This window comes from Schistocerca nitens, chromosome 2, assembly GCF_023898315.1.
Source record: "Schistocerca nitens isolate TAMUIC-IGC-003100 chromosome 2, iqSchNite1.1, whole genome shotgun sequence".
In the NCBI taxonomy this organism is placed as follows: domain Eukaryota; kingdom Metazoa; phylum Arthropoda; class Insecta; order Orthoptera; family Acrididae; genus Schistocerca; species Schistocerca nitens.
In genome coordinates, this window is record NC_064615.1 from 835,856,777 (window position 1) to 835,882,675 (window position 25,899).

General features: G+C 37.8%; 2 protein-coding genes across 5 annotated transcripts in view; one reads left to right on the forward strand and one right to left on the reverse strand.

The window, feature by feature from the left end:
* LOC126234665 (protein spaetzle 4) overlaps positions 1-17,235 on the forward strand; it is a 59,642-nt gene extending 42,407 nt beyond the window's left edge. For 2 of the 4 annotated variants that reach the window (XM_049943402.1, XM_049943401.1), the window contains exons 2-5: positions 453-598; positions 1,902-2,564; positions 9,856-9,978; positions 16,191-17,234. In XM_049943402.1, the coding sequence (XP_049799359.1) occupies positions 1,942-2,564; positions 9,856-9,978; positions 16,191-16,455 (1,011 nt within the window). In that variant the 5' untranslated portion in view covers positions 453-598; positions 1,902-1,941 and the 3' untranslated portion in view covers positions 16,456-17,234. Of the gene's footprint in view, positions 1-452; positions 611-1,901; positions 2,565-9,855; positions 9,979-16,190 lie in introns of all 4 variants that reach the window. The other 2 variants (XM_049943400.1, XM_049943403.1) reach the window with 2 other exon arrangements.
* Positions 17,236-21,934: 4,699 nt separating this feature from the next.
* Positions 21,935-25,899, reverse strand: part of LOC126235376 (uncharacterized protein C18orf63-like) — a 165,470-nt gene continuing 161,505 nt past the window's right edge. Inside the window, exon 9 of the mRNA XM_049944099.1 lies at positions 21,935-22,598. Within this exon, the coding sequence (XP_049800056.1) occupies positions 22,380-22,598 (219 nt within the window). The 3' untranslated portion in view covers positions 21,935-22,379. The remainder of the gene's footprint in view (positions 22,599-25,899) is intronic.

The following is a 25,899-nucleotide window of genomic DNA, read 5'->3' on the forward strand; positions in this document are numbered from 1 at the left end:
AGTAGAAAATTTTATATTTTGATTAACACTATTTTTTGTTTTGATATTATCCAGCATGAAGAGAGAAAGTAAGTTAGTGTTTGATATTCCATGAATATAGGTATTATTAGACATACAGTACTTGATAGGTTCTATTGTCTGGGTTAGAAAAATTTCATAAGAAGGCACATTAAAAAGGTTCTAAATCTGTATCTCTCTCTTAAACAAGGTTGGTTGATACATTAAAACATGGGAATATATATTAGCTCTTCCATGTATTGGGCACTTCCTTAAATTAGAAAACTGTTAGCATCTTACAAACAGTAAGCAACAGAGAGAAAAATAGGTGAACATCTTAGAAACTAATCGCTGTAACACTGCTTCAAGCATGTCACAATAGTGCCCATTTTCTTGTTCATAGTTTTGTGTATACCCACCCACATTTTTTATAACAATGTAATTGTCTTTTACAGATTATTGTAAGTTGCATTCACATTTTACATGCATATGATGGCTATTCGTCATGTGCAAAACCGTACAGGACATCTAAATCTCATGAACCACCATGTGACTTTCAGAAGCAATCATGGTGCACAGTCCCTGGAAGTGCCTACCCCTGGTGAGTGCACTTGTAAGTAGTCAAGCCAAAGAGATGTTAAACCATGATAATTCAGAAAATAAATTATTTTAATTTAATACATTTTAAGTACACATAAGTTCTCAAGGCCACACTCTTAAATTCCCTGAAGAATTTCGATAATATAACCATAATTTATGAGATGCAAATTGGCAGCTCATGGTGTAGAGGTTAGTGTTACAGTATCTACATCACAGAGTCTGGTTTGGAGTCCCAACTGGTTCAAAGGTTCTCTTTGTTTGGGAATTGGTTGTTTATATAATGTTAATCATTTCATCTCATCTCACCTTCATTGCAAAGATGTTCATGTCACCAACAATGTGTCAAATGGAAATACTTGCACCAGGTGGCTGAACAACCCCAGATGGGGTCTCCCAGCCAAAAACACCATATGATCACTTAATTTTATGAGATGCATGGTGTCAATACGTATGATGCGTAATGTACTTCTTGTCTTGATGTTGATGCTGAAATCCACAAGGAAAAAGACCTAGGGCGTCATGTTAGTCCTAAACATCTCAGCAGTTAGACCAAACTCTTTGAGATTGGTTGCTGTCAGTTTCAAAGAGTGTACTTCTATCTGAACACCACACCAGATTCAGTCAATAGAACCGAGCTCAAGTAACAAGCAAACAACCTCATGTTTACAGTGTGTCAATCTAACTACTCTGAAACAATTTGGGAACAGTGTAATAGCATGTTGTTACTCAAGTGGGGACGGAAACAGTTCACAGTCTGCCAGCGGCTTCAAGTATCAGATATACGAGGTATCATAGCATGTGTCCAGCCACCAATTCTCGTGTATCTGATCAGACTCTAATTCTGCAATCAGTTTTTTGTGGGAAATTGTCTGATCATCTTGTTTGCATTTGTTACACTTGCAGCCACTAATAGGTCTGACAACGTGATTTTTATGTGAGATATGAGAAACCGTTCCATGTTGCAAGCCACTAGGGATAGTGTCAGCTGTTCCTAAAACTGCTCATAGGTGTACAGTGGCATAACTTAAATTGCTTTTATTAGAACAACTTAAAATGCAAATAAACATCCAGGGCCTTAAAAAGAAATTTTAATGTTATATGGTACACAAATATCTATCACACATGCATTACCATACAGTTCATCATAGAATAAGACTTTCTGTTTCATCAAAGACAAATTACTCTAAATATTAAAATACTGTAATGTTAAAGTTCTTCACTTAGACAGTTCAAATATTGTCTGTTTTTTGTTGTTTTAATGAAGTTTGCTTTTAAATATAGTAATCCTGTTTGGAATCTTCTAGGCATGCAGTTCGTCGATTTGTCCAGGAGAACCATGGCCTGATGCGAAGAATGTATGGTGAAGAAAGACACATTTCCGTCCTCAGAGCTGAAATTGTGTCCAATGATGTGAATTACATGCACGACAATGAATGGAAGCTTGGAGAATCGCGAAGAACATCATTCAGAAATAAGGCTCCTGTGACAAGTGCCACTACAAAGGAACAGAAGCAAGAAGCTCCCTCTTCATCTACCTCAACTGAATCTCCTCAAGGAACAACTACAAACGCTAAGAGCACTACACAGAACACGACACAGAATCTGAAGCCATCTCCACTAACCACTACCAATTTTTCCTCAAAGTATAATACCACCCAGCATACAACTGTAACACCTGCCAGCACACTGCTGACAACTACTGCTCAAGATAACAGTACAAGTTTCATTGAAGACTCTACAGAAGACAGCTTTATGGGATCAAGCCTTGTGCCAGATATTATTACTGATCAGATTGAAATTACAACTGACACAGTTATTGTTACAAATACTCACATAACAACTACTGAAGGGACAACCAGTACAACAGCACAGCTACTGAAGGAGGACGTTTCAGAAACTATGCTTTTTCAAGATGCACAAGCAAAGCATAAGGAACAGCCACTGCCAGCACACAGACTTCGAGGAGTGTAAGTCATTTGTCTGAAAATCACAGTACTGACAAAGGAACCTCCCCATCACACCCCCCTCAGATTTAGTTATAAGTTGGCACAGTGGGTAGGCCTTGAAAAACTGAACACAGATCAATCGAGAAAACAGGAAGAAGTTGTGTGGAACTATGAAAAAATAAGCAAAATATACAAACTGAGTAGTCCATGTGCAAGATAGGCAACATCAAGGAGAGTATGAGCAAAGGAGCGCCATGGTCCCGTGGTTAGTGTGAGCAGCTGCGGAACGAGAGGTCCTTGGTTCAAGTCTTTGCTCGAGTGAAAATTTTACTTTATTTATTTTCGCAAAGTTATGATCTGTCCGTTCATTCATTGACATCTCTGTTCACTGTAATAAGTTTAGTGTCTGTGCTTTGCAACCGCACCACAAAAGCATGTGACCATGCGATTAGTAGACGAAAGGACATGCCTCTCCAATGGGAATCGAAAACATTTGATCGCAAGGTCATATGTCAACTGAATCCTCCACAGGAAAGCACGTCTGATACATTCTATACGACACTGGTGACGCCATGTGCGACACATGACAGGAATATGTTGTCGTCCCACCTAACTTGTACACTTGGCGAATGGGTAAAAAGATTCTTCTACCTTGCTCGATTTAGGTTTTCTTGTGGATATGATAATCACTCCCAAAAAAGTGATGAAAACATAAGAGTTTGTCACATAGACTGAAAATTAATTCTTAAACTTTTCACTCGAGAGAAGACTTGAACCAAGGACCTCACGTTCCGCAGCTGCTCACGCTAACCACGGGACCACGGCGCTCCTTCGATCAGACTATCCTTGATGTTGCCTATCTTGCACATGGACTACTCAGTTTGTATATTTTGCTTTTTTTTTCATAGTTCCACAAAACTTCTTCCTATTTTCTCGATTGATCTGTGTTCAGTTTTTCAAGGCCTATCCACTGTGCCAACTTATAACTAAATCTGAGGGGGGTGCGATGGGGAGGTTCCCTTGTGAGATATAAAAACTCTACTGTATAATCAAGTTTTATTTTCATTATTGTCATACAATTAAGTAAATGTTACTTCACTATTGAAGTAGGGCTACTTCTAATTTAATTCTGAATCTATTTTTGGAAAGGAAGTATATCAATAGTGTTGCTGATATTCACTTCCAGAGTTTTTGTTGTGGAATTTATGTATGAAGGAAAAAGTATTTTGCTCCTTAAAGCAGTAGAATTTTTACACATTGTAAAATATTGTACATACTTGTGGTATACACACTTACTGCAAGTTTCACAACTCCTGATATCTGACATGAACCTCAATCTGTTAATTTTAAGTGGTGGTTCCTCACAATCTTTTGTTCACTTGTAGCAAGAGGTATTTTATACTTAATGACTATCTCTGTTATGAAACCCAAGGATACCATATTTTTCATTTCATTTGATTGAGTTTATTTTTGTTCCTACTGTGTGGTGTGTCATCATTCCATTCCTTGCTATTGAGTGTAGTGATGGAAACACTGTCATTGTGAGTTACATGCAAAACACTTGATGCAATTTGAGATATATTTTAAGTAAATACAGTAAGTTCAAAGACTTCTCAACTGTTTCATATCCTTAGAAAAATAAAGTTTTGTCCTCCAGGGCAAAAAAAAAAAAAAAAAAAAAAAAGCATCTGCTAGCTTTCAACCTTATCATTTTCTTCAGGTATATGAGCAAATTTATTTGCTGGGAACCAAATCCAGTGAATATGGTAGATGGACAAGAGTGTTGAAGTGAAAGTTGTGCAGTTTCTCTACATTCCAGAACTTAGAAATTTTATTGTGATGGAAAACAACTTTCTTCTTCATAACATGAACTGCATGTTTCAGTGTGTTGAGTAATGAAATGTAATACACTCCCCAATTACAGTTCCATCCTTACAGAGGACATACATCAGGAATCCACATAATTGCAACTGTGATACTTTCTGCTGATGCAACTGTTTCTTTTACTTTCTTTGGCGCACTGTTGTCGCCCACTTCTTCAACTATTTTTGTCTCTGGCTTTTAACTATAAATCCACAGCGTATGTATCTTCAACTCACAGAGGACATCATTATATTGTTGGCTGTTTAGGTTTTTGAAGGCTCTGAGATATCTTCCTCTTTGGTGGCTGCATAGTCACATTTAACTCAGCACCTCAGTTTCCAAATAATTGAAAACTCTGAAAATACTTTATTATAGGCCTTAACCCAGCAGAATGTGTGATTGTTTATATGTTCACCACAAACAAGCAACTGACCATGCATGTCTGGAACATCACAGTGCACATATAAACATTCAGATGTTTCTAATGTAGTATTTTGTCCACGTGGATACCATAGGTGAAAGCTTCTGGTATGGTACTTGTATAATTATTTCAGTCGTTGTAGGCAGATGTGGGGCTTTCACCACCAGAGAGGTTTACAGGGATGTATAAATCCCGTGAGTATACTTTTTCAACATAATACATCAGTTTTTTATTTCTTTTTAACTTAAGCTTTTCGCGCCTTATACTGAAAAATGACACTCTGTGCCTGAAAATTTGTCCCTGCACCAAACTGAGAAACTGCAGTATGCAAAGGTTTTTGTGTTCTGTCATAGGCTATTTTCTAATCGCAGGTTGGAAGAGGGGAACAATGGAGTGAGGTGGAGGGCAAGGAAAGATTAAGAGTAGTCAGACAGCTGAGTAAACACTTGTTGTTCGTAGTTGTGCCCTACAAAGTGCTATACTTTAGTGGTATAACGTTTATGGCCTTTTCAGAAAGAATTGTGTGTTTGGAATATCATTCAAAACTACTGTCAGGCATGCGAATTTCATGTCACAAAACTGCTTATGTGTATTCACTGGAAAAAGTTCAAAAAATGAGTGCATTTTACTGCATACCTTCACAATCACGAATATTTTATGACTTGGCTGAGGCTTTTTACTGTTTGAAATATGGTATCTTTGTACAAAATTTAAAATAGTATGGGGTAGTAGACTCAGCAGGTTCATGGTATTTACCTTATCTACATGATAAAGAAGTAATCATTACATTGGTTTTAGTTCTAGGAAATCCTGCAGTGACTGAGACTGAGTCGCATCATGTATATTCATAGGAATTGTGTTATTTCATGGCTTTTCTTGATACACTGTTATGATCATATCATCGTTTTTGAAGGCCACAGTCTTGTACAGATCCTCAGGAGGGTTATTCATGCACTCTGAAACTTCCATTATAATTTTGTTTATTGTACCAAGCAAACTGGTTTGTTGGTTTCCAGATGTTTTGCTGGAAAAAGTGAAGTGAAAAAGGTGGCACACACATTACTTCCTTTAGTTGAATATGGACTCAAAAATTTCTTCACCACAATTTCTCTAAGATTTAGAGTCTTTATTGACAATTATCGTGTACTTCTGCTCATACTTGTCAGATTTTGAAGCTGCAAAGTGACTTATACATTGGGAGAGGAGCAACTGCTGACTGACACAAATATGTAGGCTAGAAATGTATGTGCTTTGAAAGTTTGCTGTGAATCCCTCCCTTGCATCTGCAATGAGAGCAAACTTGTCACCTTTTTTGTCACTCCAACCTCACTGAACTCGGATCAAACCTGAGGAACCTCATGATTACTCTAAAGCTATTATGTAATATTGCAGATTAGTAAAATTGTATTCCCCATTTCTGTTCCTTTGAATTCAGTGGCATCCATAATATACAGAATTGTATGAAATGCATCAAACTCTTATAACAGTAATGACCATTCTTCACCTCCCAACACACTACATGCCTCTGTTTTAAGGGCAATTTTAAATGTTCTATGAGGTTTCAGGATTGCAGCTGGATCATGTTGACTTCTTTCCGCAGTATTATGACTGGCAACCATTCAACCATCTTCCAGGTGAGTGTCCACCACTGCAGACTGCCAGTTCATGGCATTGGCTTTGTAGCAAAAACTGGCCCGGAAACTCGTGTGCATTGGTGGCTGTCTTCGGAGTGTCCTCTGTCGAAATCCGTGCCCTCTGCAAAGACTGTTCCATCTGTGGCACGCAAGCACCTGCATAAAGGTGAAACCGCATGTCTGCCTTCTGTTGAAATGTGCACTTGTCACTAAAAACAAATGTGAGATGTCTCTTTAGAATAAAATGCTTTCTCTCAGAAGAAATTAAAGAGATAACCGGGTCACAAGCCTTGTCCAGTTTAAAGCTGCCATCATAATTTATAAGGTTTTGAGGTAGACATATTTCTGCACATTCTTTGATTACTGAATCCCAAAAGGATCTTGTTGGGGCCAAGATTTTTGTGGCAGGGTAGTCCATAGAATGTCCAATGGTAATACAATGATCAGCTATGGCTGACTTACTGGGCTGTGGAAGGAGAGTGTGGCACTAATGTCCAACGCACCTTTCATGTACTGTGTGTATCGTCTGACGTAAAGATGCTTTGCCACACTGGCCAGAAATTTTGTAAATCTCGGCCTTTGCAGACCCAGATCGTACTTTACTGAACTGATAAGGGCGCTAATCTTTGTTGGTGCCTGTAAGATTACTTTAACTTGATGTTTCCTTAGGGTTCTGCCTAGTTTAGACAAAAGGTTGCTGATGTATGGAAAAATGCCCTGGACTTGAACAGCTCCTTATCTTCTTGATGTTGTGGGTGGTCATGTTTCTTCCTTCTTAGTGCTGCACTAATTTGATGTGGAGAGTAACCATTGCCTTGAACACAAACTGTAGATGGTCTAGCTCCTTTGAAAGTGTATCTCCATCAGAAACAACATGAGCCCAGTGCACCAATGTTCTAAGGATGCCAGTAGTTCATGAAGGGTGATGGCAGTTCGACATTTGAAGCCATCACCCTTCACAAACTTCTGGCATACTTAGACCTTTGGTGCACCTGGCTCATGTTGTTTCTGATGGGGACAGCCTTACAAAGGAGCTAGAACCATTACAGTTGATGTTCAAAGATAATGGTTACTCTCCGCATCAAATTAGTGTAACGTTAAGGAGGAAGAAACATGATCACACACATCAAGAAGATAAGGAGCTGTTCAGGTCCAGGGCATTCCTTCCATAGGTTGGCAACTTTTTGTCTAAACTAGACAGGAAACATAAAGTTCGTTATCTTCCAGCCACAGGCAAAGATTAGTGCCCTTCTCGGTTCAGTAAAGAATGATTTGGGTCATCGGAAGGCCGGGATTTACAAAATGCTTTGCCAGTGTGGTAAGGCGTACATAGGTCAGACGATAAGCAAAGTACATGAAAGGTGCATTGAACTTGAGCACCACACTTGCCTTTTGCAGCCCAGTAAGCTGGCCATAGCTGAGCATTGTATTATCTCTGGACACTCTATGGCTTATTCTGCCACAAAAGTCTTGGCCCTGGCGAGATCTTTTTGGGATTCAGTAATTTAAGAATGTGTGGAAATACGTCTATCACAAATCTTATAAATTGTGATGGTGGCTTTCAACTGGACAAGGCTTGGGACCTGGTTCTCTCTTTAATTTCTTCTGAGAGAAAGCATTTTATTCATAAAGACACATCTGGTGACATCTGACGGTTGTCTTTAGCGATGCAAGCGTGCATTCTGCCAGAGGGCAGACATGCAGTCTCAACTTTACGCATGTGCCTGCGAACCACAGATGGAACAGTTACTTGTGAGGGTGCGGATTTCGATACAGGGTGCTCTGGTGATGGCTGCCAATGCACATGCATTTCTCCACCAACTTTTGCTGTAAAGCCAATGCTGTGAGCTAACAGTCTCCTTCAACAATCAAAGAAGCTTACAATGCAGAGCATCATAGCTAATCAAGCCTTGAAACTAATATGAACCTACTTCTTGATGAAGGCAAGATTACAAAAGCTAACCAGTACTTCAAACACAAACAGAGGAATCCCACCCTCATGGAAGGTAAAAAGGATTCTCTCACTATTATGCAGTAGCAGTCCCCAGCGGCAGTCACTCAACTGAAGATGGCTGGACAGTTGCCAGAAGAAATATTGTAGTCAGAAGTCAACATGATCCAGCTGCAATCATGAAACCTCATAGAACATTCAGTATATAAAGAAACTTCAAGAATCACAATTTTGAATGTATTTGAGAATAAGTTCATCAATAAACAAATACCAAGCACTTGAGGAAAGAATCATGATAAAACCAGAATCCTCCCAAAGAACATGTTTCTGTCAGTGCCTTCCAGGACTTCTAATTTTGGTAGGAACTACACCCCACTTTTGCAGTGCCTGAGTTATTCTGAATTACGATGCAATGTTCCTTTGGACGTGTGTGCATGTGCAAAGGAAAAGTCATCATGGTGACTACAGTTTTTATGAAATACATTAAATGTATTCACAATTGTGAATGTGGACAACAATCAGCTATGTAATTGAATGACAATGAAAATTTTTGCTGATTTCCCACTTGTCGTGAGCGGTCATCTTACCATTTGGCTATCAGAGCATAACTCGTGGCCAGACCCAAACTTCCAGATGTCATCACTCATATGTCTGCAACCTGTACTCGTATGTCCATTATGTATATTCCTGTGCAGGGGAGAAATTTTACTTGAAAGTTGCTCGCCCAGTGTTGGCGGATAAATAAGATATTGCAGTGCCTATGGCATTCTGAATTATGATACCATGTTCCTTTGGGCATGGTTGACAACGTTTGGAAGTTTGGATCTGGCTGTGAGTCATGCTGGATAGCCAAATGGTGAGGTGATTGCTTGCAATAAGCGGGAAATCCAGGTTCGTGTCCTGGTCCGATAAAAATTTTCGTTGTCCTCATTCCATTACACAGCTGGTGGTTGTCCATATTTACAACGGAGAATACATTTAAAGTACCTCCCACTTTGTTCCTTCAGGAGATTCTACCTCTATACTGACAGTCATATTACTGAGGAAGCTGTCAAAGATGTTGCATGTAGTTTTACACCTGCATTTCAGCAGCAGATCCAAGGAAGGCTACCAACAGTGTGTAATAATCGGCAGTGTTTAGTTTATTCAGTGGAACAAAAAATTGTATCAGCGGGTTTATAATTTTTTCTCAAAAACTACATATTTGACAGTGTAGACTTTTATTCCAAAATGAACTAGGATAAGAAATATTAAGTCACAAACCATTGTCCACCTTGTATAACAATAAGATGAGGGAAAGGGGCTGAAATTTTAATATGGGAAAAATTTCCTGTAGGCAGTTTGTCTTAAATTCATGAAAATTATTTAAAATACATACTGTTTGAACTCCCTAAGGCAGTTCATTGTCTAATAAGTCATAACATGCTCTCTTTTGCATTACAGGAATGCTTGTCCTGTGAAAGAAGAAGTTGTAGCACCTTTTTGGGCTAACAACACCCGTGGGGAAGTTCTTGCTTTATTGAATTTGTATCCATTTGAGCAATATGTTCACTGGGAAAAATGCACGTGAGTATCTCTGAGAAAATGAAAGGGTTTTTGATTACATTTTATCCATTACTTCTGAATGTTTATCAACTTCCTTCTTTTATAATTACTCTTTCTGTATGTTTCCATAACGACACAATAGAACTTCATTAAGTTCACACAAGTTGTTTCGGCATTTATATTATGCATTATCAAGTGTGTCTGAAACTGCCAAATGTTAATACATATCATGACAGACATAAAGATTTTTTTTAAATAATAGGAGATGAGACACAATGCTTCCATATGTACTGTGCAAGTGCAAGAAAAATAGATAGATTATTTTATGCAACATCAAATGATAATAACAGTAAAGTCAAAGGGATTAAAAAAAGAATTGTGTCCAATGATACCATGAGAAAAATGACATGCTGTAATTATAAAAGTGATACAGTCCAATAACTTCAAAACTGTTAACATGGTTTATCATCATCCAACATGGACAAACTGATAATAGATTACATAAAAGAAGTTATATATAAATGGATTGCTGAATTAAGAGGAAAAATATGATTTACTGGTTCCAAATAATTTTGTTTTTGTTGCTGTTATCCATTCATTTGAGTTTCACAAGAGTAATTTCAGCTGTAGATGGTCTAGCTCCTTTGAAAGTGTATCTCCATCAGAAACAACATGAGCCCAGTGCACCAATGTTCTAAGGATGCCAGTAGTTCATGAAGTATATAATTATACTTAATGATATCCGACAACCATTTTTATTCACTGTACCATGACCTATATGATACCTTAAAGGACTTAATGAATCAGTTCTATGAAACTCTGTGTACTATCCTGGAGTTTGTAGCAGTGCTTGTAATCATTCTTAGAGTGCCCTGTCCTGGAAATTTTTGCACAACTATTAGAATTTTGCATTTCCCAGAAAACTAATAAGAGCTGACATGTGCAGAAGCTGAGAAAGGGTTAATCAGTAGTCTGGAAGTATGGGAAAATTGGTGAACATTGTTTGATGGTTACATTGGCAGTCAGATGTTTGATGATGATGATGATGATGATGATGATGATGATGATGACGATGGTGACGATGATATGATGATGACGATGATATGATGATGATGATGACGATGACATGATGATGATGATATGATGATGATGATGATGATATGATGATGATGATGATATGATGATGATGATGATATGATGATGATATGATGATGATGATGATATTATGATGATGATGATGATGATATTATGATGATGATGATGATGATATTATGATGATGATGATGATGTTATTATGATGATGATGATGATGTTATTATGATGATGATGATGATATTATGATGATATGATATGATATTATGATGATATGATATTATGATGATATGATATGATATTATGATGATATGATATGATATTATGATGATGATATTTAAATACATTACATTTGGTGCTTTCTTTGCTAATTGAAAGGTCAAATGACTTGCGAAAAGATTTGTCTAAAAGTAGTAAATAACACAGATTAGACAAACATTTGATACAGCTTTAAATGATGCTCAAAATAATGTGCAGCAAATGAGGTCCTATTGGGTAATGGCCTTGCCGCAGTAGATACACCAGTTCCCGTCAGATCACCAAAGTTAAGCACTGTCGGGCATGGCCAGCACTTGGATGGGTGACCATCCTGGCCGCCACATGCTGTTGCCATTTTTCAGGGTGCACTCAGCCTCGTGATGCCAATTGAGGAGCTACTCAACTGAATAGTAGCGGCTCCAGTCAAAGAAAACCATCATAACAACCGGGAGAGTGGTGTGCTGACCACACGCCCTTGCTATCCGCATCCTCAGCTGAGGATGACACGGCGGTCTGATGATGGTCCCGATGGGCCACTTGTGGCGTGAAGGCAGAGTGAAATGAGGTCCTATTGAGAATTTAAAGTCCAATGTTTAGCTTAGAATCTTTGAATGTGAGTGTCTACTAGAGAATATTTGTCTGTTGGATTACGTAAAATGTGCAGTCTAATTTGCTGTATGTGATTTTGACCACCATTCAAAGGTGCATCTAATGTTTCTATAGCTTGTTTTATTTCTTATTTTTAGACAAATCATTTCGCAAAATATTTCATCATTTTGATTTCAAATATTTTTTATTGTATTATTGTACTGTACTGAACTGCAGGCAAAGCTGGTATGACAAAGGTGTTAAATCCTGCACTGATGAGCCAAAATATTGTGTCCACTGCCCACTGAGAGACTGTATGCTGTATGGTGGCATTGTGGGAAGATGATGTAGCAAGGAAAGTATAAACATGGATCATAGATGAATGGGAAATGATTCTAGTTACAATACAGTCTGCAAAAGGGGAAATCCACTGGCGTATGCAACATAGTGCAGACTGTTATTGGCTGATGATGCCTGTGAACAAGCATCTTGGTAACTGAGGAGCTGGTTGGCTGTTCAGTGCTACTGGTAGTGAGCACTATGGAAAACAGTGAAGAATAGTGAAGCCACAGGTAGGCAACGAGGTGGTGGATGTCTGTGCCTCATCGGAGAATGTAGAGACTGGAGCCTAGCAAGCAGGATAGGAGGAAATATGATGACAGAGCAATGATGATGCAGGCACAGGTGTATCTGATTACGCTGTTCAGTGCATGTTGTTGAAAATGAGGCTCCATAGCAGATGACCCCTATGTGTTCCTATGTTTACACAAAAATTTTGTCAAAATTGCAATTGGCATGGGACAATAGACTTTGGACAGTGGATCAATGGAAACATGTGATCTGGCCAGATGAATCAAGTTCTTCATGTTGACTGTCATGTCCAAATACGCCGCAATCCAGGAAAACTGCTGTATGAAACATGCATCATGCCAAGGTTGTAGGCCAGTGAGAAGGGGGGCAGTGTTATGCTGCGAGTTAACATTCGCCTGGGCTTCCATGGGATGTGGGGAAGTAATTGAAGGCACTATGACAGTTATGGACTGTGTGAACACTGTGCAGACACACATTTATCCCCTTTTCCCTGATGTCTTCTCCAAGAGTGATGGCATTTTCTTGTAGGATAACTGTCTGTCACTTGGCTAGAGCCATGCTACACTGGATTGAAGAACATGATAATGAACTCGTGCTGGTGTCTTACCCGCCAAATCTGAACCTATTGAAACACATCTGGGGTACTACAGGATGCCAGCATCCCACCCACAAATGACTGTCCTGCAATTTCTGGGAATTGAATGACCTCTGGATTATTAAGGACATTTTGAATCACTGCTGCATTGCATTCTAAAAAGAGGTGGTCACAATGTTTCAGTTAATCGGTATATATGGCTTCAGAGACCTAGTTCATGGATGAGACACACTCCAGAAATAAAGATAAACTGCTGTTCTGAAATTTGTGGGGAAGTTGTCCATGCATGACCATTTATTTAAAAATTGCTCTCCAGTGAATAAAAGCTTTAACTCCTTGTCTTATGGAACAATGCAGCTGAAGAATATAGTTAGTCAGCAAAAGCGAGCAATAAGAATGCTGCATAAAAAGCACCTGTAAAGCTTGGATTCCTGTCTCAGTACAGTGACTCCTTACTTTTTACAACTAACAGTAAAATCAGTTTCCAGTCATATATGATATAAGCAATCTGTACTATTATATAGAGATGAGTAATTGTTTAACGTTTCACCAAAAAGTTTGTGACTGATTTACTTCGGATTTTGACACATATTCTAATAGACTTTTGGATGGAAATAGGCTGTGTATACATTGTCACATTCCATCTTGGGTTTTCCATTGTTTGTTGTGGATGTTACAAAAGGTGCAACATTGCTAGACAAAAATCTTAAAATATCTTGATTGATTTACTTCAAATATTTACACAACACTCCAGTACCATTGGGAAGGACAAGGGTTATATATTTTTAAGCAGCAACACCCAGGTTTTCTCTTAGTCAGCTACAAGGAAGAAAATGCTGTGGTTTCAGTTTTTCCTCACAGTCAGTTTTAGCTACAATATGGGGGCATGTAAACTTACACAAATTGCTTCTCCCATATTACTCTCTTCATATAAATATTCAAACAAAAATTGTACACAAAACAAAATGCTGATTTGATTTCTTCCTTGCCATTAGTTTTATAATAAATGGGACAGGACAGGACTTATTGGCTTATGATTAGAATACATCTATGGAATTTGAATCATCTGACACTTGGTAATTATACCCATTCAAAGAGTAAAACTATGTGAAATAGTCATTGGAGCTTCTACTATCCTCACAGATACAGCAGCTGGAGAGATCTCTCTCATGCACTTGATACCAGCTAATTTATCCATTCATTTTAAGAGACTTCAATTTCCAATAAAGGTTTTGTTCGTAATTACAATAAACAAGGCTCAATGTCAGAGAGTAAGGATAAGGGGAGAGAGAGAGAGAGTGGAGAAGGAAAAGTAGCTGGACAAAGAGAGGGGCGAACAATGAGTTTATGTATATGCAATTCCCATACATATTTAGCAACTATGAAGCATTGCTGGGTTCACTAGTTGTTATATAAGACATAAACACAAGTATCCTAGATGCTTGACTCCTATACCGTTCAAAGCTGAAGGGGAAAGAGGGGGCCGAGAATTTAAGTTTTTCTGTATTCTGTTGCAAACAAGTTCACACTAGACAAGGCAAGAAACTCTCAGTTCCTTCAAATTCAAAAGAAAATTAAAATATTACTTTTGACTTCTTATGTTACAAATTATCTGATTATCTAAAGTCAAAGACTGATGGTTCCTGTTACATACAAGTAATAATAATCATTGGAAACAAGCTTATAAAAATAATGAAATGTATTGACATACTTTCTTTGACAAATGCCCAATTTTATGTAAATATTAAACTACTTGGGGTAGTGTATTGCAACACCTGTGGTGTTCCAGATGTAAGTAACTGTTTTCTTTAAAACAATATTAATGTATTCATGTACACTGATGAGCCAAAACATTATGACCACCTGCTTAATAGTTTGTTCTTTGGAACAAAATACTTCACTGATTCCACAATTCAGAGATCTGATAGTTTGTTGTTAGGTTTGTGGCATTAGATGTCTATGCACAGGTCATGAAATTCATGTAAATAATGCGGTCATGGTGCCCGATACTGACCCAGATGAGTCCCATAGTATCTACATCAAGAAGCTGTGGTTCACCCAAAGAGCAGACACATTTCCATTGATCAACGGTCAAATCCCGATGGTCCCATGCACACTGAAATCATAATTGACAATGTCATTGGATCAAGATGTGAAAACACAGGGGTGGTTGCTGTGGAGCTCCATGTTCAACAATGTATGATGAATGGTGTGCTGTGAAACACTATTGTGTGCACCAGCACTGTGCTCTTTCAGCAGAGATGCAACAAATCACCGTTTGCCCTATTTTACAGAGCAGAAAAGCCACTGGACCCCACATTCTACAAAGAGTCATGGACATCAAACCATTTAGCACCTGGTGGTAGTTTCACTGTCCTTCTACTCCTTGCTGTAGATGCTCATGACAGTACCATGTGAACATTCAACCAGCTTCACTGTTTTCGAGATACAAGTTGACCAGCTCTGCATAATGATAAGCTACCCTTTGTCAAAGTCTCTTATCTCAAGGTGTTTACCCACTTGCAGCCCATATCTTTGCTAGGGTGATCCCCTGCCCATGTCTGCTCCGCTTACATACTTTCGCTACATCATCATGTGCAAGCAATGCTACCCGGCAGCATCCAACATCGTGATGGGAAATGGTCATGATGTTTTGGCGTATCAGTGTAAGTATTTGAGAGAGAAAAAGCAGGTATAAAGGTGGAAACAGAAGATTTATTCAAAGTAACTGCTTTCACAATGAATAGGACACTTTCTTCTTTCAGCACTGAATTAAATTCCAGCACACAAAGACAAAATGACGATAATAATGCATAATTCCAAGATCACTTTGAGTATCACAATGTTTTATTATACATTGTTCCAGTGAGGATTGTTGGTATTGTCTTCCACTGTTTTGTGGACCAGTTCATCTAGAGTGTTATAAGGGGGGACTCTTAATTTAATGTATACCTCAAATCACTCAATACTGGCAGAACCTTTTCATTTGTCACTTGATATTTACCCTCTGACACCAAGCCATGTAATGATGTACTATAAACTAAAAATAATAGTTTTGTGTAATTCATATTATCTTTATAAAAGCTTCTTTTTTAAATTTTGCTGTCAGGTATGAGCTGAAACAAATGTACTGTCGTGAAGGGTGTCGCTGTGAACAACAGTATCGTCTTCACAGACTGTTGGCGTATGACCCCAACAATGAATGTCGTGGAATATTCTCCGATTGGTTTAAATTTCCGTCATGTTGTGTTTGTCGCTGCTATGACCTGCCACCTGAATTCCAAATGACATCTCGAAGTCCAAGAACCCAGCCATCAGTCTCAAACAGCTTAGGACAGCCACCAACTCATTGGTATAAGAAAGAAAGTGACTAATTTTTATGTACCTTTACTATATACGCAAAGACTTCTGCAGGGAACAACTAGTATTTAATTGTACTGAAGTTAATTTTCAAACAATTTAATATCAACACCCCAATACTGCTGCATACCATGTGAGATGAGAGATAATTCTATTAAACTGGATTATTGAAGGAAAAAAAAATGGATCCAATACAGAATGCTTAACAAAATCTATTGAAGGATAGCAGAAATACCAAGATGCACACAGTAATTTAGCCATGTTCCCAAAATAGTGAAGACTCATTCTGTTGACATTTTAGCACATGGAAACATATTTTGATATCTTCTGCATTGTGCTCATAAGCTGTGACATACAGGATAGATACTTACTGTTCCCTGTTTATACATAATGAGATTAAATCAATCCTTCCTTTTAAGAGAAAAGCCTTTCAGATGTTAACTGTAAGATATGTTAAACAAATTGCATGTTTTTTGTTGGTAAAACATTTACAATTTCTCATTTGGAAGGAAGGAAGGAAGGTAAGAACAAACAGTGGCTTTTACAATGTTTCTTATGTCACTCTAGTTATTTTTTGTGGATGTAAATATCTGGCTAATTGCCCAACATAATGTGTGTTAGTACATTTAAAAGACTGAAACATTTGTGCAATTTTATTGTCATATAAGCAATGTTTGTTAACTATGTAACTAACACCAGAATAGTTATGAAATCAAAATTATTTTGACTTATAATTTTGAGAATAATTTGTATATATAGTTTTTCCAAAATGTGCCTGTGAATCATTGAACTGAAATTTTCTTGTTTCTGAGGAATATTGAAAATTACTGTAAAGATGTACATTTCCAATGTATTCATAGATTTTTAAAAGTAATGTTTTTATTGTACATAAGATGTATTTATTTGTACACTTGACATAAAATCTGTGCATAAAAGTGTCTGTTTCTTTCCTGCCCTTCTTCATGTCCCCCCTCTCCTCTTTCATGCTTTGGATACAATATGGCAAAATGTTTCAAGTAACAGTACATTGTTCACAATCCACAAGTATTTAATGTCTAAATTTAGAAATTATTGGATATTGAAACTGTTCCTGTTAAATTCATGTGGGAAATGAAACTTGATCTCAATGTCTGTGCCAGTTACTAAATAATGTACAGTACCAGGTGTAGAAGTTTGAAACTGGAATTGGGTTGCAATAATTACACATCAGTTGTTTGAAACTGATAAACAATATTTTATTCAAAATAATCTCCATTGCTATTTATACATTTCTGCCATCTCTCTGGCAGGCTAGAAGGGCATGCAAAAAAAAAAAAAAAAAAAAAAAAAAAAAAAAAAAAAAAAAAAAAAAAAGAGAGAGAGAGAGAGAGAGAGAGAGAGAGAGAGAGAGAGAGAGAGTTTGCTTTTGAAGTGAACCAGTCTGCGAGACATTTTCGTACATATTCACATGAACTGAAGTATTGTTCAGTGAGAGCGTGTCCCAGTGATGCAAATAGGTGATAATTGGATGAAGCCATGGGGGGGGGGGGGAGGGGGGAGGAAGAGGGAGATAGAGATAGAGATAGAGAGAGAGAGAGGGGGGGGGGGGGGGTTACACAGTATCAGACAAGATTTTGCAACAGGATCCAAGACCACCTCCTACATAGAACTCAACATGTTGCTTGTAAGGGACATTTACACTGGAATACATGTATCGCAACTTGTATGAGCACCATGTCAATCTGATGTCGTGATTCGTCCTCTCGTACAAAAGTTCACCCAACATGTATGCAGAACTGCCCACTTATAAAAGTCGTATTTACATGATGTCTATAGATTTTTCGTGAAATACTTGACATGTCACAGAAGTTGCACATGTGCAGCACCATCCTTGGCATTTTGCCGATATATTTGTTTAAAAATGCCTATTTGATCTTGTGTTCTGTGGAGTTCGTTGTTGTATTCATGGTGTTTTGTGGATTTTCCTTTCTTCATCCAAAAGGGCAAGTGCACCAGCACATAAAAATATTGAGTCTTGGGAAGCCATCACAGATTCTGAAAGCTTTGCACCAGCAGATGCATTGATACTTGCAAGCAGTGTGCTCTTACAAGTTGCGATGCACATCCTGGAGATGTGTATACATGTCAGGCATACTTGCACCGACACAAGTCCCAGATGTGAATGTACCTTTAACAGAACAAAATCAACAGATGTAAAGGTAATTTACAGACTACCCCAACGAAGTGTGATAGGACGGTTGCTGTTTAGTGTATATAAAGGATCTAGTAGAAAGCTTCGAAAGCTCATTAAGACTGGTTGCAGGTGATGTGGTTGTCTATAAGAAAGCAGCAACACCAAAAGACAGTATCGATTTGCTGGATGATCTACAGAGAATTGATGGATGGTGCATGCTCCGCAAGTTGATCCTGAATGTGAATAAATGTAGCATAGTGTGCATCATAGGAAAATAAACTTGCTACTGTGCGAGTACACTATTGATGACAAATTGCTCGAAACAATATCTACCACAAGATATCCAAGAGTAACTACCCACAACAACCTTAAGTGGAATGGCCATGTAAAACAAATAGTAAGAAATACAGATGCCAGACAGATTCATAGGAAGAACCTTAAGAGAAATGTAAATTGTCTACTTAGGAAGAGGCTTATAAGGCACTTGTTCTACCAGTTCTTGAACATTGTTCACCAATCTGGAAACCTCACAATGTAGAACTGTCATGGGATTGTTTTCACAGTTCTAGACGACTACAGTTTGTTTTCAGGCAGTACTGACAACTGGAAGCTAGTAACAGCTCTGTCTCCTATCTGGAAACTTCTTTTTCTGTCCAGATTATAGCAAAATTAAATAGGATACAGTGCTTGGATTGTTATGTTCATCCCACAAGGATAGAAGTAATGTTACAAGAAGACGACACATAATTGTTTATATACTTGGGTATGATCGATTCTTAAGGTCTGGAATGAGTTAGGAATGCTATGCGATGTACAGGTAATTTTACAATGTGGTAGAGAAACTGCAGCCCAAATAAACATTAATGTATATGCACCATTGGGAAGCACAGAGAGAGCAAATAGAAGAGACTTCTTTCATAGAGAACTGTCATCACATAAACACACTGCCATGAGGCTGGTGGCAGCCACAGCAGAGCTTTACACCTAATGTCTTGTGCCCACTGGTGGCAACAACAGGGCATCATGTTTGATGCCATGGCCTGGCCTAGCAGTGAAACATTTGTCAGTATGTGTGCAGCATTCAACATGTTAACATACATTTAGGCAACGGTAATAATAGATGGAGGCTGTATCTGTTTCTACAAGACAACACACCAACTTTAATTCATGTGAAGAGCTCCAGACTTTAATACATAAACCTGGAATGGAGGATATTCAGCTCAATCTGAATCTTATACCTAAACTTATGTGGGCTGATGTGCAGCCAGTGAACTCAATGGAATATATGCTGTACTTGTATTCATGTACAACAAAGGTACTTGCAGAATCTGTCTTGTAACTTTCTGACATCATACCACAAATATAAACAATATCTCTTCTGGCCAAGGCAAACAATTCCTTACTCCAGGAAATTGACCTCAAACAGGAAATTATATAAATTTAGAATGGATACCACAGCTCACTAGGAACATACAACATACAGATAATATGGTAAACAGAATATATTAAACCAAAAATTAAGGAATGCATTATACAGTTTTCCAGAACTCCAAAGTTTTGGACAAAAATACCAGTAGAGTACTATTTTTATCTCTTTCCGAGAACTTAGTCTACAATAACAGTCTTAGTCCAGAAACGTATGACAGGCCTCAGGATATGTGCACAGAATGAAAATGACATTGTGCGTGAGAAAAATAGCTGTATTTCATATAATCTGGTATTCAGAGAGGGACTGATTATGAAACTGAAGGATGAACAGTAGATGTAAGATACTAATGAAATTGAAATCAAAGAGGTTATGGGCAAATGTCACACAGATCTTTACATAGAGGGGCAGGCAGACATCACAACTGTCAATGAAATTTTGTCGCAAATACTAAGAACCTATTTGGTGTAAATTATAAATTTTGGACCTGATTTGTAAACAACAGAATGGAACCACTTCTAAAAAATGTAATAGGATCAGATCAGTCGATTGCGATATAAGGTATTTCAATTTTATCTGAATGCAGGGATATCGTCAGCTTAGCCTGGATATGTAAATGCAGTCTTTTTGTGGTTCTCTGATGTTTTAATTCCCAACAGTCTTCTACCTGGCCCAAAACATCAATTTCTGGGGAACCAGTATGTGGCAGCATTGCCTCCAACAAGAATGTCCATGGTAAGCTGCCTGAAGGGATTTTGGAGAAGTGAATAGTGCTAAACCTTGGCAAAACTAAGCCCACAGTGGACTCAGCCGAGGCATGAGTACTTCTACATCTCTCGGCTTGGGATCGACAAAATGAGCTAACACACTGATCATTTGCAAGCAGGAACCTCAAGTCTGTAAACAACATCATCAGCTGAAGGGTTTGATGGGGGAAAGTAACAACCCTTAGTTTAGTAAGGATTAGTCTGATCTTGTCCCCCTTGCCCCGAATGCATCACATGCTGATAACAAATAGTTCTTTATCTAATATGAGAAAGAACTACCTACTACACAAATTGCTTTGTCTTATTGTATTTATGGTGTTGTCTTTGAAATTAATCAAACATATAAAATGCAATAACTCAGTACAGATTTTCTTGTGTGTTGGCACTGTCCTCTTCTGACCTCTTCATTTAGCAGTCAGTTGATCTTTGGATGACCTGTAATACATTTAGTCTGGGGAGTTGCAGAGATTAATGCACCAAGCCATTTGCAATAAAGTATGAACTAAGGCTGCTGTAGGCTATTGGTCTGTAGCTTTGTGTCACACTTAGCGAAAGATGCATGTCTCACGTAGTACTGATAAGAACTGAATTATGTTAGAATGGAAAGGTGGTAACTTGCTTAAGTTTTGTGCAAAAGTCAAGGTATTTAATGAGATATAGAAGACTGATTAGATCTAACTATGGTGCTACAGGGAAACATCTGGACAGAATATTAATAAAACTACAATGGAGTTGTAAAAAGAGAAATGAAGGGATGTATAAAAAAGGCAGACCAAGCAGACAGTATAAAATGTACTACGTAAGGCAAAAATGGAACAAAAGGTGAATTATTTGGTAAAAGGGTTTCTGTGTTCCTGCTCCTACTACAACTTATTACTACAATGGAGGCATTACATTTATCTCTTCAGGCATAGAATGTTTCATGTGTCATAAAATTCAGCAGGACTTGAAAGCTTGACAATTTAGGTAACCCATGAAGCAACAAAAGAGCAATGAAAAGTCAAAGGACATATCAAGAGTAGTGTAATATTTACCATTTCATTGATAAATGCAGTTTATTCTCTGTTAGAAAGATTACATATTTACTGTTTACAATTAACAACTGAACTTTTCATTGACAGCTTGATCTAACCATGATACTCAAAACAACATCTTTGTACATGAGAAAAAAATATGGCTCTACAGAAATGACCTTTTTTTGGGGAAAAAATTGTTATAGCACGAAATTGGAATGAAAAACTGTAGTTAACTGACAGAATATTTTAAAAAGGCTTACTGCATTTTCACACTGATCTCACACAGGAAATTACGCTAAGATATTTGTTGTGCAATGCATATCACATTATCATGTATACGATCAAATGTTATACTGAAGTTGTGGTAAAGACTTTCATTATTTTTCACAATAAAAACTTTTCGTCTGACATTGTATTTCCACACACTTTTAGGACTGTCTGTATTTTAAAACTGTGCACTATAAAATGAGAAGTAGTAGTAAAATCCCATTTGAACAAATAAAACTTCGTAAAATATCACTGAAGGACTTCATCAGAATTGTTACTGTGCAAAGCATTAATGACTATCATTTTTCTGACTGTTAAGATAATTCATCACTTTTTCTACTAGGTCCCCTTTCTTGTCTTTTACTTTGCAGGGTACATTTTTCTGTCGAAGCCAGCTGACTAATGTCACAGTGTTGACTTTCACTAAGTCATTGTTGCGTGCCAATATCTCAACATCCACATCATTCTGCACTTGGGGGCGTGGACGAGGCTTCTTACTTGTTGGAACCTGTTTGGGCATAGGATAATTCATATGTCAGAAAACTGAGCAGTGCTTGAAAGTTTAATTGCTGGAAACAGTTAGGTCACACATAAAGTAACAACGGAGGAATGGACATTCAAAAAGTTTATATTAAATGCAAAAAAACAGTAAAAGGGGAAACTAGAGGGAGTATTTTACAATGACCAATGAAATATGTGCACATCAAAAACTCCTTGAATATGGTCTAAAGCTGTCCTGGGGAACCTATATGGTTTTCAGTTTCCAGTCAGGTGAAGCTGCAACATTACACAATATTTCAGTAACGTACTATGCTGCCATTAACAAATGAATTCACATAATGAAGGATACAGCATGTGTGAAGGGCAAGGATGTCTTTATGTACTTTATGTACACTTGGTGGCATCAAGTCACACCAAATACAGGATAAGGATATGATAGCCAAATTTTCAGTACTATGCTTTGCAATAGTTACTACTTCCACTTGCTTTATGACACGCAGTCGCCTGCTTTGAGGAGACCTAATACGAATATCTACACACTGTTCCACTTGAATCTGCCATTTTGATTTATTAATTTGTCTGTAATGCCATGTTCCAGAGTTTGTATGTTACTGCCTGGATAAGCAGATTTTTGCTAAACTGTGAAAGCTATGTATGATACTGATGTTTCTGGTACTAGAGTTTGATTATGCAATTTGCTTGATTGATGTATATGACAACACATTTTCAAGGACTGTGGTAAATGTCTGATCTATAAGGGCAGATCATCTTCAAATAGGAGAAACAAGACACAGGTCTTGGTTGGAGGTTGGAACACACATTGCCTTGTATGCCAAAATATTGTCAGCATAGTAAAAATAAGCACTTGGTTTTGGCTTCTCGTTTTTACTCACATTCATCCCACATGCAATCAATTTTCTATGGAAAGCAGATTTTACATGAAAATCTACAGAAAACTGTCATACGACAGCAACACTTGTTATCTATTCTTTCCCTGTGGGGAAGAGCGTGAGCCCTGTAAACAAATATTTTCAGTAAGACATTATATAATGCTGTCACACAGGGTGTCAATTGACACATGCAAATAAAGATAAGGGTGTGTCAGTTTATAGTACACACACTGTAACCAGAATACTCATCTGCTTTCATCAATGTCATTCAGGAATGCCAGTTCTGTGTGTGATTAATATAATTTCATAGGGCTGGATGTCCAGATACCACTCGTGTAGTTAAACCACTGTTTACACAATACAAGAAAATGGTCAACCTGATCAACTGTTAGGTGAATGCAGCATTAGTAAAAACATGCCATGAGTATGCCACTCCGAAAGTGATCTTGTACATAACAAGATGTGTGATGAATACTCACTGATTCATTTAAAGCTCTTACCACAATTCAGCCATGAAGTCAGTGGCAGTTAGTTTGTGGGAGTAGGCAGTGCCTGTGTTTTAAGCTCAGGACATAGATTTATGTTGACACTGTCTGAATGAGGCAAGAGCTAAACAGATTGAAACATTAATCTGCGTTAAGACACTGACCTTTCTAAATTTGTCATTGACCCAAAATTTTTCCAACATTTTACATCTGTCACACTTCAAATCTGCACAGCCTCTACAGTTGGAAAATATTTTCAAGGATGCAAAATTACTTTGTTTAATTGCAAACATCTTGTTGTGCTTCGCGATGGAAACACAACATCACAATACCACATGACAGCAAAATAAATGTCTCATAGAACAATCTATCAGCTTTACTGATTGGCGTGCTAACAAAACTCAAGGGAAAAAACTCCTAAATTATTCTGTGAATAACATATTCACAATATAGAAATAAATATAAAGCAGTATAAACAATGGTTTAAGAAACTTAACATCTCTCTAAAAATCTTTGTCCATAATATTCAACTGCTCTGCTTACTTTCAAAGCTGTATTTCACTTAGCAATACTGTATTTAATTTGGATTAAGTTTAGCTGCATATGATTCTCTAGTACGTCACTGAAATACTTCTGGTATGAAAACTAAAATAATTTGAAACTTTTCTTGACTGTTCCAACTAGTGACTGGCAACAAAATGTGCCCTCCTGACACAAAGGACAAGTTTTAGGCCTAAATGACACAAGCCATGGCTTGGAGAACCAAATTGAGATTTCTATGTGGGGCATATCACAATTAATAGTGGCTGCTTGATGCACCCACCTGAGAAGTGTGCCAGGGGTGCCCACATGTAAGACTTATGTCCAGTGCATATAAAAATTAATATGCAGGAACTGACATTGATAAAGTGTACAATGGAAAAGGGGATGGAGGTGGGGGGATTGGAAGGGAGGCAGTGCCAAATGATAAGTTGCTTGTTTGGAGAAATGTTTTTGAACCAGCCATGCTGACATGTATCTTCACTTCTATCATCTTAGCCAACCACATTGTGACCCACAATTATATCTCCCTTGAAGCTAAATCTAGAAACAAGGTCATGGCACTGCCATGGGTATGTGGATTGCAATTGCCAATGCTAATATGTTTTATGGGTCAACTTCAGGATTTCCCCCAAAGTTTTATTCAGTCATTCATGCGATATCAAACCAGGGTATTATGCCACTCCTGTTCCCAATCCTTCCCCCATTAATCATTCCCTGGCAGATGTCCCACATCAGATGCAAGATCTGATGTAACAGCGACAAATCACATGTTATTTGAGTTCTGAACAGACATTTGATATTCAACCAGAGGAAGAGCCATGTCTTCTACCAGTTGTGCTGCTACTGAGCAGCTTTGTATCAAACTATGATGTCTGAACAATTGCCTCCCAACACAAAAAGCCACTATTTAAATGTGACTAACAGCAAAAATCAACCAACTGCTACACCTGCTGTCCTCAACACATACTACGGACCTCTACAGTAACTATATTATTTTTATGCTCTCTGAATTGGACTGGTGGGAGCTGTCCCTCCAGTACAGTTTCTGTTCCCTTAATCCCCCTGACCTAATCCTCTGCTGCTAGTCATTATCCTGCTCTTTCTACTTTCATACTCTGTGCATTCTCCCTTGTTCTTGTCCTTTCTTCTCTTGTCATTTTCTACTCTCATTCTCTCAATCCTGTATCAGGATACTCCATCTTCCTCTTGTTTCCCTTGCATCCACTCTGCCTCAAAGGTTTTGTGGTTATTACCAGTACTAATCCACATTTTCTCAGTAACACTGTCAATCTCTTTTTCTCCTGTGGTTGTAAGTGGGTGTATAAACAAAAATAAAAGATGAGAGGAGGTTTGTATGATCTTCGTGTACCTAATATTTATATGCAAGTGA